Consider the following 17553-nt stretch of genomic DNA (forward strand, 5'->3'; position numbering starts at 1 on the left):
CTCCCCGTGACCTCATTTTCAAATCAAACGGTATTCCTGTGATGAGTAGAAGTTGGGAAATTCCATGAAAAATGGAATTGGAAAATTGCGTTGAAAACATTCGCTTGTAAAGGTGAGTAAGATTGATTTTCAAACAATATAGAACATTTAATTCATGGGATTATGTACTTTGCTGTTAAGTTTGGTGGTTATCAAAGAGTTCGCATGCATATTTTTATGATTCGCAGCACCGATGTCAAGCCGGTGTCACCGACCGAATGGTCCCCCGAAAAATTGGTCCCCCCTGTTCACGGATTATAACCTCGTTTCTGCTTCAAACTGCACTCCAGTCATCATCTATCTCAGCGACAGATATCTGAAACTTTAGTACAACAATCATTTCCACATAAATTCAGCATTATTTCATCATAAAAAGTGACGGAAGCGATCAGAGCGCCGCGGCTAAATGAGCTGCTAGCTGATGCGTTCACTGCGTGTCGGACATTTCAAAGCATCACGGAATTTCATCTCGTTTCTGCTTAAAACTGACTTTAGAATGATTTAAGAGGTTTTACCTTTATCATCTGATGGTTAATAATCCCATTAATCCATTTGATTGCTTTGGGTGAAGAGACTCTGTCTCAGACGTGCTGCTGTGGTCCGAAATGACGCATGTGCAGATGCAAAAGGTGGACCAATTTTTAGGGGTGGACTGTTCAGTCTGCGACACTGGCAAGACGGCGGACATGGCGAAATAGCTGTTTTTTATGCCCCGCGCGAAGTGAGGAATGTAGCACCCGGGTTGTCCGTCCTTCCGTCTGTCTGTCCAGCCGCAGTTCGTTCGCCGCAATGTAGCTCGGCACCTATTGCTCGCAGAAACTTCATATTTGGTGGGTACATGCCTTGGAGGAGTACTTTGCATGGGTTTGAAGGCTGGTGACCTTGACCTACTTTCCAAGGTCACCAATGGTCACAACTGCCAAATCCTTTGCCACAACGTAGCTGAGCACCTATTTCTCACAGAAACTTCATATTTGATGGGTACATGCCTTGGAGGAGTACTTCACATGGGTTCGAAGGTCGGTGGCCTTGACCTACTTTTCAAGGTCACCAATAGTCACAACTGTCAAAACCTTCGCCTGAAATTTGTTGACCGCAATGTACCTCGGCACCTATTGCTTGCAAAAATTTCATATTTGGTGGGTACATGCTTTGGAGGAGTACTTCACATGGGTTTGAAGACCGGTGACCGTGACCTACTTTTAAAAATTACCAATAGTTGCATTTGTTGGAAGGCTACTGACTTTTTATGGTGACTGTTGGCCACATCCTCTAAATAAATATAATGTCAATCTCCAATTTTTCCACTGTGTATCCCAGTTTACATCAAACACATGAGGGTTCAACCAAATACCTACCCCACACATGTATATTTTACTGAACTTTACGTGGAAAATGGTACTGCGCGCGGGGCATTTCATGACGAATGTCTGTAGTTAAAATCTTAGCAACTACTGTCAGAAAACAGTGTTTATATGACAGATTGTTGCAAATCACACATTTATATGCGATGATAAATAAGTTTGACGGAATACCGTTATTTTGAAATGTAAACAATGAGACACCGATCACAGTGTTTCCCTTAAGCACACAGACGAAAATTACCAAGGTCTTCCGACCTTCAAATGCTCATACCTTTCTTCATATGTGACATAGAACAAATATTTAAACACCATTTTGAAGGTCTCTGTAGGCTCTTTCCAACCACATCATTTCTGTTACAATTCCTTTAACTTTCATTTTTTTATTTTTTTTTAATCACTTACCTAAATACGGCTACAGTGAGGCTTTTCAGGTTTCAAATCCCGCAAAACCTCGGAGAGGTCGCCGCGCTGCGAGATCTCAGTAACATTAAGAACTGCATTGAGACGCTCTGATCGGGCTGCACTTTAACCGCTGCACACGGACAACAGCATTAACATCGCAACATAAAACTATTTTTATATTGTGCCCAAAACTCTCATGAATTTATTCTCTGGGTTTATAGACGTTGTTATTGCGTTTATTTTATGTAAACATGCGAGAATCAGAGGCTGTCTCTCCGTTATTTTCAATGGGAGCTGCTGTGAGCTACGCTCGCTTCCTGTCGTTCTGGGAGAAAGTGAAGTTTGCTCTTTAACGTCTTGATTATTGTTCTTTACAACACTGTTTGTTCTCTTTGTTCCAGACTAATATATATAATATGTCTGAAATTTGGTTTGGGCTTATTAAATTCCACGCAGATAAAACGTAGCAGACACGGATTATTTGTTATAATTGTTTTAGCAAGTTTTCAGGGTATCATGCAGCAGTCTCTTATTAACGTGATGAAAAGCCTAAAAAAAATTACATTTTTTTTGTGGTATAATATTCATTTAAAATTGTCATCATGTGGATTCTCTATGTTGTTTTGACTGCAGCGACTCTCTGGCGCATAAGGGATTATGGGATATGTGAAAACCCCGAATAGGCTCTTTCCAACCACATAATTTGTTACAATTCCTTTAACTTTAATTTTTTTTTATCACGTACCTAAATACAGCTACATAGAGACAGCCACTGCTTTTTCTTTCTTTTTTTTTTTTTTTTTTGGTACATAAAAAGGGGATGGGGGTACGTGTGCCCCCAAGCTCCCCCCATGGATCCGCCCCTGCCTTATTTGTGACATCAACAAAACTAATTTAAGAACTAATACAAAAACCTCTTTGGAGTTGGAGTCTGGTCGTCGGTACCGTTATAACCGCATCACCCTCGCTTTTAACTTTGAACTTTGGCGGAAGAGGGAGGGAGGTGGAGGTCCATATTCCTGCTCCTGCTGCTCCTCCTGTGTCTCGCGCCCGTTCCGAGTTATTCCAGGAATGTGTTGAACATGGCTGCCGCGATGAAGGCGCACAAAACCGGACTGCTGGAACTTCGGGTGACCGTGGACCGCTGGATCCGCGTGTTGGCCACTCTCACCGAGGACACGCTGACCGTAAAACCCGGGGAGGGCGCTGAAGAATCCGCCAAGCCCAGCCCGAGCCCCGCCGGCGCTCTTAACGGAGACCCGCCGAACCTGAGCCTGTCCCCGGTCCCGGAAACCATCACCAACGTGAAGCGCACGGTCCGAGTCACCAAGCAAGATGTTGGAGGACTCGGAATCAGTATCAAAGGTACGAACACGTCTCCTAAATCAACAGCAAAAACCAGCAACTCCAGTCAGTGGAAGTTTTCACCACAGTTCGAGAGCAGTTTCAGGCCGAAAACTTGAAAATAAAACGCAGAAATGTGCGGAAAAAAAAAAAAAAAAAATTCCACGTGCGCGTCATGTTGGCGCCAGAAAGTCTTGTTAAAAGTTTGTTGACGTTATTTGTACAAAGTTGACAGCTGTGAAAGACATCAAGTAGGAACCACTTCATTGACCCGGATCCACTGGAAAACTTTCTTATAAGTCACGAATGGTGTGTAAAATACATCACAGGAAAGTTAAAAGTTCTTAAAAAGCTGAAAAACTGGCAACAGTATAGCCTTCAAATATTAATATGCATGTATATTCCTGAGCCGTCCAGCAGGTAGAGGTGGGCGACACCGGGAATTTTGGTACAACTCCTGGCAAAAAGTATGGAATCACCGGCCTCGGAGGATGTTCATTCAGTTGTTTAATTTTGTAGAAAAAAAGCAGATCACAGACATGACACAAAACTAAAGTCATTTCAAATGGCAACTTTCTGGCTTTAAGAAACACTATAAGAAATCAAGAAAAAAAGATTGTGGCAGTCAGTAACAGTTACTTTTTTAGACCAAGCAGAGGAAAATAAATATGGAATCACCCTGTAAATTTTCATCCCCCAAATTAACACCTGCATCAAATCAGATCTGCTCATTGACATTGACCCTATGTGTCTTTTTGCAAGGAATGTTTTTGCAGTTTTTGCTCTATGGGAAGATGCATTATCATCTTGAAAAATGATTTCATCATCCCCAAACATCCTTTCAATTGTCCAAAATATCAACATAAACTTGTGCATTTATTGATGATGTAATGACAGCCATCTCCCCAGTGCCTTTACCTGACATGCAGCCCCATATCATCAATGACTGTGGAAATTTACATGTTCTCTTCAGGCAGTCATCTTTATAAATCTCATTGGAAAGGCACCAAACAAAAGTTCCAGCATCATCACCTTGCCCAATGCAGATTCAAGATTCATCACTGAATATGACTTTCATCCAGTCATCCACAGTCCACAATTGCTTTTCCTTAGCCCATTGTAACCTTGTTTTTTTCTGTTTAGGTGTTAATGATGCCTTTCGTTTAGCTTTTCTGTATGTAAATCCCATTTCCTTTAGGCGGTTTCTTACAGTTTGGTCACAGACGTTGACTCCAGTTTCCTCCCATTCGTTCCTCATTTGTTTTGTTGTGTATTTTCGATTTTTGAGACATATTGCTTTAAGTTTTCTGTCTTGACGCTTTGTCTTCCTTGGTCTACCAGTATGTTTGCCTTTAACAACCTTCCCATGTTGTTTGTATTTGGTCCAGAGTTTAGACACAGCTGACTGTGAACAACCAACATCTTTTGCAACATCGCGTGATGATTTACTCTCTTTTAAGAGTTTGATAATCCTCTCCTTTGTTTCAATTGACATCTCTCGTGTTGGAGCCATGATTCATGTCAGTCCACTTGGTGCAACAGCTCTCCAAGGTGTGTTCACTCCTTTTTAGATGCAGACTAACGAGCAGATCTGATATGATGCAGGTGTTAGTTTTGGGGATGAAAATTTACAGGGTGATTCCATAATTTTTTCCTCAGAATTGAGTGATTCCATATTTTTTTCCTCTGCTTGGTCTAAAAAAGTAACCGTTACTGACTGCCACAATCCTTTTTTCTTGATTTCTTATAGTGTTTCTTAAAGCCAGAAAGTTGCCATTTGAAATGACTTTAGTTTTGTGTCATGTCTGTGATCTGCTTTTTTTCTACAAAATTAAACAACTGAATGAACATCCTCAGAGGCCGGTGATTCCATAATTTTTGCCAGGGGTTGTACAAGGGTGCGCTGCTCTGTGCTGTGTGACACAGTGCAGCGCTGCTCTTATAGACAGAGAGTAGACTTTGATGAATCTGCGTGCGGGAGAGAAAAAAAGCTTGAGTATTGATCTTTTTACATGAGGATCGTTCAATATCGATACCAGCGTTGGTATCGATATTATTGATATTAGGATCGACCAGCAGGATTTATCAATGTTGTTCAAGGATATAGAAAACATTATGGACCATAATGTTTGTTGATGTGCCTGTCAAGAAAAAAGGCAAGTATTTATTAAAAGTTATAATCAGTCCAAAACGCATAAAACATTGTTTTTGCAAGGATTAACTTAAACACAGTCATCTTGTATATGTCCTACTTAAAAGGGTATATAACAAGGACAGATTGATTAAAAATGTAGTGAATTTTGGTGCAGTAAATAAATAAAAAAAACTAACTTTATTTAGTTTATGCCATAGACATATCTACCACCTGGAGGATACAGTGCCCGCCTTCACGAGCTATAATTTGCTCTGGCAACCGCGGGGAAAAAACGTGCTAGCTATGTTGCAAAAAATATGCAACACAACATGTAAGTCAAACCGGAATTGAAAGTTGAAATCAAAACTTTTCATCTGTACTGCAAATTACTCATGGTAATTTCAAAACACTTGTCTGAAACCTTTAAAATTTCAAAAATATAACAAAATGCTAAAATACCCTTGGTCATATGAGCATTGTGTTCATTATAATCTGCAGTTGTTTAATTAATTATTATACCATGGTTAGTGAGAATTCCATGTGTAACTGGCGTGCATTATTTTCGTGTATACGCACACGTAGTTCGGTGAGCTAAGTCACTGTAGTATCACTTCGCTCTGGTCATCACCATAGCAACGCGCAAATCAGTTGGCGCAGATCAGCTGTGTTTTGACAGGTGAATGACAGAATCGAGATAAAACATGGATTTCCAAGTGGATTTTAATATTTTGGGCCAAAATAAAACGTTTGAGGAATGGGAAGAGGAGGAGAGCAAACAAGAAGAACGGCAAAAGCAACTGCATAAAGATTTAACATCGGATGAACTTCGCGGAATAACACCACTCCGCTTTGTGTTGTGGTGTTTTAGACTCCGCGTCGTGCATTCAAACCGTATAATGCACAACTTCTTATTGTTTAATCCTTACTTAAGGTCCTGTTGTCTTATGTGCAATTTGTACATGTTCAATAAAGCCCCTCTATTTATCAATATCAATCTATCAAAGTTTTAAGAGTGGAAGATGTGCAAATCAAGGAATATTTGCAGGTCACCATCTGTGCATTTACAGGTATTAATGAGACAAATGTAACTCCATAGGAAGTTAGCTTTGAGTTAGTGGACGTTACCGTGCATGCTAACATCTGCAAAATGTATTGCAAATGACTCGAGGTGTTATCAGGTTACAAAAACAGTGTTTTCAGTTTTAGAAGTGTTTAATTATTGCTGGCTTTCATAATATATGACAAAGAGGATATATTTATACAGAAATGAAACAGAGCTTTGCAGCTAGCTACCAGCCTGTGATGTCACCATGCTAAAGTACACAAAATGTCTTGTAAATAAGTTCAGAGGTGTTATTAGGTTCCAACAACAGCGTTTTCAGTTTTAGAAATGTTTATTTCTTGAGAAGTTTTTCATAATATATGAGAACCATGTATATAAACATAAAACAAAGCGATTTTGGAGAGGCCAGGTACTGGCGTCACAGTGCAGCTCTGCTGTGATTGGCTGTCACACCCGCCACTCAAAAACAAAACTGAACAGATTGTAACAGAATGTGATGTTTTAACCTCTTAAAATAGGTCAAGGTTAGCCATCTTTGAACTTGTCTAAGGTCTGTGTTCCAAGAATGTTCCCTGTAAATGTGAAGACTCTGGCTGGACTGGAGTTATGCTGAGTACAGATCGATAAAACCTTATCAATACCCATCCCTAGTTGTGATTCTGCTTTGTCACAAGCACGAGCTTGGAAAGGGAGTTGTTAAGGTTCGATTATTGGTTTGTTTTCAATTTAACACTCGATGTTGAAGGTTCTGTTATGCCACGTGGAGGATTACCCCTTTGATATTGGTAATGGAGTTTCAATTTTTTATTCATTTGAAGCAGCTTCATTCATTAATTTCTGCTGCTTATCTGTGTGTGGGTCACAGACCAAGCAGCTCATTCCATACTTCCCTATTCTCTGTCATGTCCTCTTCCCGGGTGATCCCGATGCATTCCCAAGCCAGCTGGGAGATATAATCCCTCCAGCGTGTCCTGGGTCTTCCTCAGGACATACCTGGAAGACCACCCAAGGGAGATGACCAGGGGGCATTCTCACCAGATGCTTGACCCACCTCAGCTGGCTCCTTTTCAATGCAAAGAAGCAGCAGCTCTACTCTGAGTCCCTCTCAGATCATCGAGCTTCTCACCCTGTCAAGGAGTGTGAGTCCACATATCTGATGGTGGAGACCCATTTCTGCCACTTGTATCTGTGCCCTTTTTCTTTTGGTCATTACCCAAAGTTCATGACCATACTGTAGGTGAGGATAGGAGCATAAATGGACTGGTAAATTGAGAGTCTCACCTTCTGGCTCAGCTCTTTCTTCACTACGATGTCTGGTACAGCATCCGTTAAACATCAGAGGCCGCTCCAATCCGTGTATCCATCTCACCCTTCAACTTCCTCCCCCACTCATCAACAAGGCTCTGAGATACTTAAACTCCTCAATTTTGGGCAGTAACTTTCCCCTTACACAGAGTGGACAATCCACCCTTTTCCATCAGAGGACCATGATCTCAGATTTGGAAGTGCTGATTCTCATCCCAGTCGCTTCACCTCATACCTGCTCAGTGCACATCTGAGGTTACTGCCCGATGAAGCCAAAAGAAAAACATAATCCATAAAAAACAGAAATGCAACTCTGTGGTCACCAAACCCTCCAGTCCCTGGCTTTGCCTTGAAATACCATCAATGAACATCGTAAACAGGATTGTTGATCAGGGGCAGCCCTGGTGGACTAACACCCACTGTGAAAAGGATTTATTGGCAAGAATCGAGACACATCTCTTACTTTGTTCATAAAGAGACCAGCTCGTGTGTTGCTGCAGTTCCGGTGTCGCAGATCGAACGGTCTGCTCCTAAAAATTGGTCTGCCCCGCCTCCACTGCGCGTGCATCATTTCGGAGCTGAGCCGCTTGTCTAAGAGAGAGTCTCTTCACCCAAAGTGATCAAATGGATTAATGTGATTATTAACCATCAGATGACAAGATAAAACCTCTTAAATCATTCTAAAGTCAGTTTTAAGCAGAAACTAAACAAAACTCGGTGACACTATGAAATGACGGACCCGCAGAGAACGCATCAGCTAGCAGCTCGTGTAGCTGTGGCACTCTGATCGCTTCCTCCGGCTTTATGATGAAAATGCTGAATTTATTTGGAAATGATTGTTGTACAAAGGCTTCAGATATCTGTCGCTGAGATAGATGATGACAGGAGTGCAGTTTGAAGCAGAAACAAGGTGATAATCTGTGAACCGCGGCTAATGACGCATGTGCAGTGAAGGCAGGGCTGACCGATTTTTAGGGGGACCGTTCGGTCTGCGACACAGGCACTCCATACTCCCACAGGGCACCTGGAGCGACCAGGTCACACACTTTTCCAAGTCTGCAAAACACATGTAAGACTGGCTGATCAGACTCCCAAGACTCTTCTAGTATTCTTGCAAAGGTAAAGAGATGGTCCACTGTTTTATGAGCAGGGCAGAAGCCGCATTGCTCCACCTGAATCTGAGGTTCGACTAACAGTCTAAGTCTCCTCTCTAATACAGTGACACATGCTTCCCAGGGGGGACGAGAAGTGTGATTTCTCTGTAACTAGAACACACTCTCCAGTCCCTGTTTTTGAAATCAGAAGTAAACATCTTCCTATAGCTCCCGCTCAGCTTCACTTTGGTAGTGGGTATTGATTTTGTTAGTAGATGTTCTGTATTATAAAGCTGTGCATTCACTTCTAATTTATGGAACATCTGCAGTCAAGCAGTATTTAAAGTACTACTTAGGTGAGTCCTCCTACTGTAAAAAGAGAATCACCCTTTGTTAACAGATACAATGCCTTCGCACTAATTAAAGAATACAGGTGAAATAAGAGGCATAGAATCATATTGAAACCTATGCCATATTATTTGCCTGATCATAAAGATTCCAAAAAGGTATGGTTTGGATGGTCTGCCACTGAATTCTATGGAGTTATGGGATAAAAACAGCAAGAATGGTGACAAAGGTCAGTGTCGGTTTGTACAGGGTTCAAAAGTTAAAATTGTTCCAATTTTGGTAAAAAGTGATGCAAATTACTAGTTGAATACCACGGTTTTAAAAAGGAATAGTTTGGACCATGTATCATCCTTACTTATCATGTTACGGGGTAACATATGTCACATCGTCGGCACTTGCTTTTGTTGTCGTTTTTATTGTTTTTGCATTTTGTTGCATGGAATGTGTCACCGCTCCTGGTGTCGAGCGGACGGCCAGGGACGCGGCTGCCCCCGCCGCCTGTCTTATCGTCCTTATCGGACTTTCTACGCCAGCTGCTTGGCGTGTTGCCTCGGCATCTGCGCCGCAGGGGACGCGGGAAGAGAGGAGGAGTCCGTGTTCGGCTCAGAGTGTGCCTGGCTGCTTCCTGCAAACATGCTCCACGACAATTCATGGCTGGATTCTTCACACCATATGACGGCTACGATGTGTGGCGTTCCCTGACTTTTAGCTATTGTGGCTTCGGCCGGTTGTCCGCGGTGCCGGGTCTCCACTTCCGCGTCACCGTCTTGTGAGGAGCTGCAGTGGTGGCTGGACTTTGCTGCTGCCTTCATGGACTCGCAATTTTATGCCATGAATGGACTGGTTTCTCCATTACTCCCAGATAACATCCTCTCTTCTTTCCACTCCACATGCACAGTAATTTTGGACTCTGTTGCACCGATGCGCTGCAAATCCAGGAAATCAAAATCCGACCCCTGGTTAAACGCTACAACCCGTGCCCTCAGGCAACGCTGCAGACAGGCAAAGAGAAAATGGAAAAAGGACAAACTACAGGTGTCTCTGGGTTTTCTGAGGGACAGTCTAACTGACTATCAGAAGGCTGTGAAGGAGGCAAAAGCACAATATCTGTCTCATATTATTTCTAGCAGTTGTCATCGTCCCAGTGTGTTATTTCAGACTATAAACTCAGTTGTAAATCCACACACCTCTGTTTTGATGGACGCTACAACCGCAACCTGTGAGGAGTTTCTTCAGTTTTTTATTGACAAGGTTTCCTCAGTCAGACAGAACGCTGATCAGAGCTGTAATGTTGAGTTGTCTGCTCCTGCTCCTCGTGCACATTGAGCCCATTTCTTTTGCATCTCTTGCTGATGTTGTTACACACATAAAATGTACAAGTTGTCCTTTAGATGTTGTTCCAGCTAAGGTGCTGAAGGAGGTTTTTAATACTGTTGGAGTGGGTCTCCTAACTTTTATCAATGCTTGTCTTAGATCAGGGTCTGTTCCAGCTGCTTTTAAACATGTGGTTCGACCTTTTCTTAAAAAACCTCACCTGGACTCATCAGTTTTATCCAATTTTAGACCTGTGTCTAAAAGGTTTTAGAAAAGCTTGTCTTTTTACAGTTACAATCATTTTTAGAAGACAATCTCATCCTTGAAAAATTCCAGTCTGGGTTTAGATCGCGCCACAGCACTGAGTCAGCACTTTTAAAAGTTCATAATGATATTACTTTGTCAGTGGATGCAGGAAATCCTGCTGTGCTGGTTCTGTTGGACCTCACAGCAGCCTTTGATACTGTGGATCACACAGTACTTATTTCCCGGTTAGAACATTTTATTGGCATTCATGGTACTGCACTTAAGTGGTTTAGATCATATTTGGCTGAAAGGAGCTTTTCTGTCATGATTGGGGACCTCTGCTCATCTGTCTTGTGGTGTGCTGCAGGGTTCTGTCCTTGGGCCGATTTTATTTTCTTTGTACATTCTGCCATTGGGGTCAATTATAACCCAGCACAATCTGTCCTTTCATTGTTATGCAGATGATCTGCAAATCTATTTGCCTGCGAGGACTAATGGGAGTGATGCTTTGTCATCATTATTTAATTGTATTCGCAATGTAAAGCAGTGGCTGTCCCAAAACTTCCTTTACCTGAACGATGGTAAAATGTAGATCTTGGTGTTTGAGCGCTCTGGCATACCAAATGTGGTAACACCAAATTTTGGTGCTTTGGCTAACTATGTAAAACCAGCTGTCAAGAATTTGGGAGTGATATTTGACAGCTGTTTGAGGTTTGATCAACAGATAAACTCTGTTGTCAAAGTTATTTTTTTTCCAACTTCGCCTTTTGGCTAAAATAAAAAACTTTCTCAGTAGACGTGATCTTGAGACGGCCATTCATGCTTTCATCAGCTCCAGACTTGATTATTGTAATGCACTTTATTCGGGCATTAATCAGTCGTCTCTTGCACATCTCCAATTGATGCAGAATGCTGCTGCTCGTCTTTTAACAAACACTTTTAGACATGAGCATATTACACCCATCCTGTACTCACTCCACTGGCTTCCAGTTTATTTTAGAATTGATTTTAAAATTTTAATGTTTGTTTTTAAAGCTATTTATGGCCTTGCACGTCCCTACTTGTCTGAAATTTTAACTTTGCGCACCTACAGTAGGACATTAAAGGCGTCTGGCCAGCTTTACTTAAATGATATAAACGCTGGGGTGATCATGCTTTCGCGGTAGCTGGCGCCAGACTGTGGAATGAGCTACCTCTTGAGTTACGTACTATTCCTGACCTAGCACTTTTTAAATCTAAGTTAAAGACTTATTTATTTAAACTGGCTTTTAACACTTAGTGGGGAGGTGACATGCTCTGTGTTTTTTTTATGTGCTGTTTTAAAATTTTATTCTATATGTGTTTTTAATGTTAAGCACTTTGGACACTAGTCGGTGCTGTAAAGCACTTTATAAATAAATGTTGATTGATTGATTGATTGATTGATTGATTGATTGACATGTCATAGAATCCAATAGATGTAGACCTTGTTTGACCTTTACTTTGGAGAGCAAGCATTCAACACTGTCAAAACTATTCCATTTATTGATCCTGTTAGCTCAACAAATAATTTGCGTCACTTTTTTGCCAAAATTGGAGCAACTTTAACTTTTGACCCCTGTACAAAATGAAACTGACCTTTGTCACCATTCTTGCTGTTTTTATCCCGTAACTCCATAGAATTCAGTCACAGATAGTACAAAGTATACCTTTTTGGAATCTTTATAATCAGGCAAATGATGTGGAATATTTTTCAATATGATTGGAGCATCTTTTAATTTTGACCTCTGTGTAATTCTTCAATTGACCCCTACCTGACCACCGATGGAAAAGTCAAGTGGCCAGTCGGTTTTTTCAAAAGAGGAGTGTCTAAGGAGTATTTCTGCTGATTTTGATGCTTTTATCACCATTTGCATGATTGTTTCAGTTATCTGCTGCACTACAAAGCTTCCTTGCCCACACCCTTCTTCATTCATGAGCTTCTCAAAATATTCCCTCCACCTACTCAACACACTGTCCCTGCTTGTCATCACATTACCATCTGCATCTTTTACCACCCTAACCTGCTGCACATCCTTTCCAGCTCGGTTCCTTTGTCTGGCAAATCAGTACAAATCCTTTTCTCCTTACTATTCAACTTCTTGTACAGCTCACTAAATGCCTTTCTTAGCTTTTTCCTCTTCTCTTTTCCCCTTATGCCACATCTACTTGTACCCCTGTCTACTTTCATCTCTGACTCTGACTATCCCAGTTTTTTTACCGACCTCTTCTTATGCTTTCCTAGACATCTTCGTTCCACCACTAAGTCTCCCTGTCTTCCTTCTGCTGTCTAGATTTCACCCTCAGTACCTTCATAGCTGTCTCCCTCACTACATCTGCAGTACTTTTCCAGTTGTCCAAAATTGCTTCCCCTCCATCCAGTGCCTCTCTCACCTGCTGACTGAATTTCACCCATAAGTCTTCCTCCTTCAGCTTCCACCATCTGATTCTTTGTTGAGTTCTCACTCTCTTCTTCTTCTTCACCTCTAAAGTCATCCTACTATTTTATTTTTACTTTATTACAGTTAAAAGAGCCCTGCGATAGACTGGTGTCAAGGGTGTACCCCACCTCTTGCCCTTTGACTGCTGGGATAGGCTCCATCTTCCCCAAGGAATTTTGATTGGAGTAAGCAAGGATAGAAAATGAGTCAGTGACTGACATGTTCACCTTTTTAAAAATTTTACTGTGTGTGTGTGTGTGTGTGTGTGTGTGTAAATACTGTATTTTCTGGAGTATTGTTCATGGTTTAAATAGAAAAAACTCATTTGGGAGGCCCTGCGACTTATATTCCGTTGCAAATTATATACTGAAAATTCGCAGGTTTATCATTAATAATGGTGATTATAATGACTGTTTATATAGAACTTTCCCATGAATCAAAGCACTAAACAAAATAAAACAAAATAAACACCAATAACCAAAGAATAAATACCAGTAATAAAAAATACACTACAAGAATGCACAAAGATTCCAAATTAAAGAGCTCATAACACAGAAGAAAGTGTGACTTGTATGTTTTTTTTTCCTCTTCAAGAGGCATTTTTTTGTCAGGTGCGACGTATACTCTGAAAAATACAGTATATAAAAAATAGGGACGGAACAGAATTATTTTAATTAGCAATTAATTGAGAAAATAATTAAATTGAATAGCTGTTTGGTCCATAACATATCAGACAATGATGAAAATGACAGTGTTTTCCAGAGCCCAAGATTCTGAGGGTTGGGACCCAAGGAGGTGCATGTCATGGCAAGAGGCAGTGGATAAAAATGCAGAAAAGTTCATGAACAATGAGGATTTTGATAGTGTTCACAAGAGTAGTTGCTCAGGAACGGAAGGAGGAGGCACCCGTGGTCTGGAGGGAGGTCCGGGGCAAAGTAGCCAGAGCCTGGTGGAGCCAGTGGAGCTGGCGGTGACGGACAACTACAAAGAACAAGAGGTGACAGGGCTACACAAAACACAGAAACACTGACTGGGAAATACTGGGGACAAACATCAGCAGAGTTGAGGCCAAGTTACCACTCTGAGGTATGCAAGAATCTGGCGAGGATGGAGTGAAGAGCTGGGGTTGAAATACTGTGAGCGTGATGAGTTGCAGTTGTGTCCAATAATTGGCTCCACTGGCAGAACAAGGAGGGAAGGGAGAGAGAGCACAGCCACCGAGTCCAATCACAATAAAGACGATAACATCAAATGTCTTGGTTATTTGTTCACAACCCAGATAATTCAGTTGCTGCTGGACAAAAGTAAAGAAAGTGGTAAAATAAACTAGAATGTATTCATGGCGCTCCAAAGAAAGTCAAACCACATTTTCCTGAGCATTAAAACTGTATTGCATTTTAGGGATGTGAATCTTACAACAACTCACAGTTCAATTCGATTCTGATTCTTGGGGTGATGATTCGATTCAGAATCGATTTTCGATTGAAAGAGCTCTGAGAAATAGTTATATTACGTAAAAAATGTTTATGTTTAAGAAAATGCAGCTTTACAAGGTTAATCAAGTGATTCTAAAGATGTAAATTTACCTATCTGCTTTGCTCATTCAGAGTTGGCTGGCAGTTTAGCGAAGTGATGGACTGCGCGCTGGTCAGTAGTCGGCAGATACCGCTGCTCCGCTTCTTTTAGCTCCGGGTGATGGTGTAGCATGTGGGCTTGCGGATTTGAAGTGTTTCCGAAGTACTTGACTTTCATTTTGCAGATTTTGCACACTGCATAATTCATGTCAAGCTCCTTCTTACACAGCAAATAATAAAATCCAAAATGCGCTCAAACATTTGCCTTCAGCAAAGACGGTGCTGGCTGAATTAGCTCTTCGTCCGCTATGCTAAGATGCAGCTCACGAATGTTTGAAGCACGCCGGACCCTCCCCTCATGGGGACACTGTAGTGCGGAAGCCGTTGCCTGACAAACAGTACACGCAGCGAGTAAGCAAGAAAATGTTTAAAAAATGCTTTTTAAAAATCAATTCTTGGACATTTTGGATCGATTCAGAATCTTAATAAATAAGAATCGCGATTCAGACGTGAATCGATTCCCCCCCGGCACCCCTATTGCATTTTCCGATTGCTATTTACAGCATATATTGCCAGTGTAGCAGACCGAAAAATTGGTCCACCCTGCCTCCACTGCGCATGCGTCATTTCGCAGCTCAGTAACTTGTCTGAGACAGACTCTCTTCACCCAAAGCGATCAAATGGATTGATGTAATTATTAACCATCAGGTGGTGGCCAAGTGTTTAATGCACTTGCTTTCAGTGCAGAAGGCTCTGGGTTCAAATCCCACCCCTGCCACATTTCTCCATGTAATGTGGAGTTGCGTCAGGAAGGGCATCCAGCGTAAAACCTGTGCCAATTCAACATGCAGATCCACCTAGGATTTGCTGTGGCGACCCCGAGTGCAAACAAGGGAGCAGCCGAAGGGACTTACTAGATGACAAGGTAAAACCTCCTAAATCATTCTAAAGTCAGTTTTAAGCGGAAATGAGGCTATTTTAAGCAGAAACAAGGCAATACTCTGTGATGCTTTGAAATGACCGACGTGCAGTGAACGCATCAGCTAGCAGCTCGTGTAGCTCTGATCGCTTCCTCCATCTTTTATGATGAAATAATGCTGAATTTATGTGGAAATTATTGTTGTACAAAAGTTTCAGATATTTGTCGCTGAGATAGATGATGACTGAAGTGCAGTTTGAAGCAGAAACGAGGTGATAATCCTGGAACCGCGGCTAATGACGCATGTGCAGTGAAGGCAGGGCGGACCAATTTTTAGGGGGGATCATTTGGTTGGCGATACGGTGATTATTAGTAAACAGACTATTTATGGTGCGCCACAGCTGTGGTACAGTAAATAAATTGAATTCATACTGCAGGCTTAATATTCTAACATACTGATTTTAATATAAATCAGTATGTTAGAAAAAAATAAAACAGCTGGCCTAATGTGTTGATTTAAAAGCGCAAGTTTTAAAAAAAAAAAATCATTGTGTTGTTGCTATTTGGAGTTTTCAGCGACTTGTAACTGCCGGTGTAGCTGACTCGTTCACTACCATGAATTATCTCCCTATCAAAACAACAACAAAAAAAGATTTCTCATAAACAAAGCAGTCATCAAGGTGAGTATAGCGCTCAGGCAGGGAAAAAGTGCACTTCTACTAAAATGCGTGTCAGTTTGCCTCTCTTGTCAAACAAATTGTTTGCCAAAAAAATTGCCGACCTAAAGTAGCACTGTTTTGGGATATTTTAGGATAGTAAAGTTGTGTGTCATTGAACTCTTCAAGACGTGCTGTATTGTATAAGAATCCTGCAAACAAATATGTTTTTGTGTGCATGTTGCACGTAGTTATTGTGCACTGTCAAGATGTTTAAACCATCTGCATGTATTGACGGTGCAGAACTGACCAACACACGAGGTCAGGTTGATGGACAGCTTTGGACCTGCACCAGAAGTGGCTCATCATTATGACTGTTGGTCACGCGTTGCTTTCTCCTGTACATCTGCCACCATCAACGGCAACAAAGCTTCCCTGCAGCAACACAAATACGATGTCTGTCTCCATGATGACGCGTGGCTATGAAAGTCAGACAGCATGTTATTTACTGTATGCAGAAATCATAGCTGGCGCGCTGTGGGCTTGACACTGTTGTGACGTGACTGTGTTGTTTGTTGAAAAGAGGGTGGAAGAAGAAAGGGGCAGGCAAAGGTGCTGAGAAGCAAGCCATAGTTGACAAGATGACAAAGAAAGAGCGTGAAAGAACAGACAAACTGCAGCAACAGGCCACAAGTTGTGGCGGACGAGCTGACACCACAATGTGAACAGCTGAGTGGAGCAGCCAGTTGTCATTGGGCAAAGATGAAAGCTATGTGCATGGAAGTGGAGTACTCTTCTGGTGTTAATTTTAGACAGCCCACCCCGGCCGAGAGAAAAGCATGGACACAGTCAGCACCTCACATGTCTAAATTTAAGAGGAGAAGCTGGGAAGCGAGGCTTCAGCCCTTTATGCCAGACTGCCCACCAGAAGTTGGTTTAAATAAAATGTTCTCCACCACATATGTCAAATGTCACGCTTGGCCTCCTGAGAACATTTGTCCAAGTTGGAACAGATTGGATGATTAATTTAATGTTTAATTTAAGGTCTGTGAGGACATGCTTGTAATTTTATTCAAAATATCCATCTTTATTGGACGAGGCACTGTGCAGTCCAACTGGCACCCACAGCAAGCAAGTCATATTGGGTTTGATGCAGGTGACCAAGGGGAAGTCACCTTGCTTCAAACCCAATGGCGATTGTACTGGACCCAGACAAAGATCCAGGCTTTCAATGACTTCCTGGAATTGGCCATCAGAAGTGTATCAGTATGCAGATGCAAGAGACGTTCACA

At 41.7% G+C, this 17553-nt stretch overlaps 1 protein-coding gene across 1 annotated transcript in view; it reads left to right on the forward strand.

The window, feature by feature from the left end:
* Positions 1–2717: 2717 nt before the first annotated feature.
* Positions 2718–17553, forward strand: part of snta1 (syntrophin, alpha 1) — a 149766-nt gene continuing 134930 nt past the window's right edge. The window contains exon 1 of the mRNA XM_034166081.1: positions 2718–3170. Coding sequence (XP_034021972.1) covers positions 2888–3170 — 283 coding nt within the window. The 5' untranslated portion in view covers positions 2718–2887. The remainder of the gene's footprint in view (positions 3171–17553) is intronic.

The sequence above is a fragment of the Thalassophryne amazonica genome, chromosome 3 (genome assembly GCF_902500255.1).
Source record: "Thalassophryne amazonica chromosome 3, fThaAma1.1, whole genome shotgun sequence".
NCBI lineage: Eukaryota > Metazoa > Chordata > Actinopteri > Batrachoidiformes > Batrachoididae > Thalassophryne > Thalassophryne amazonica.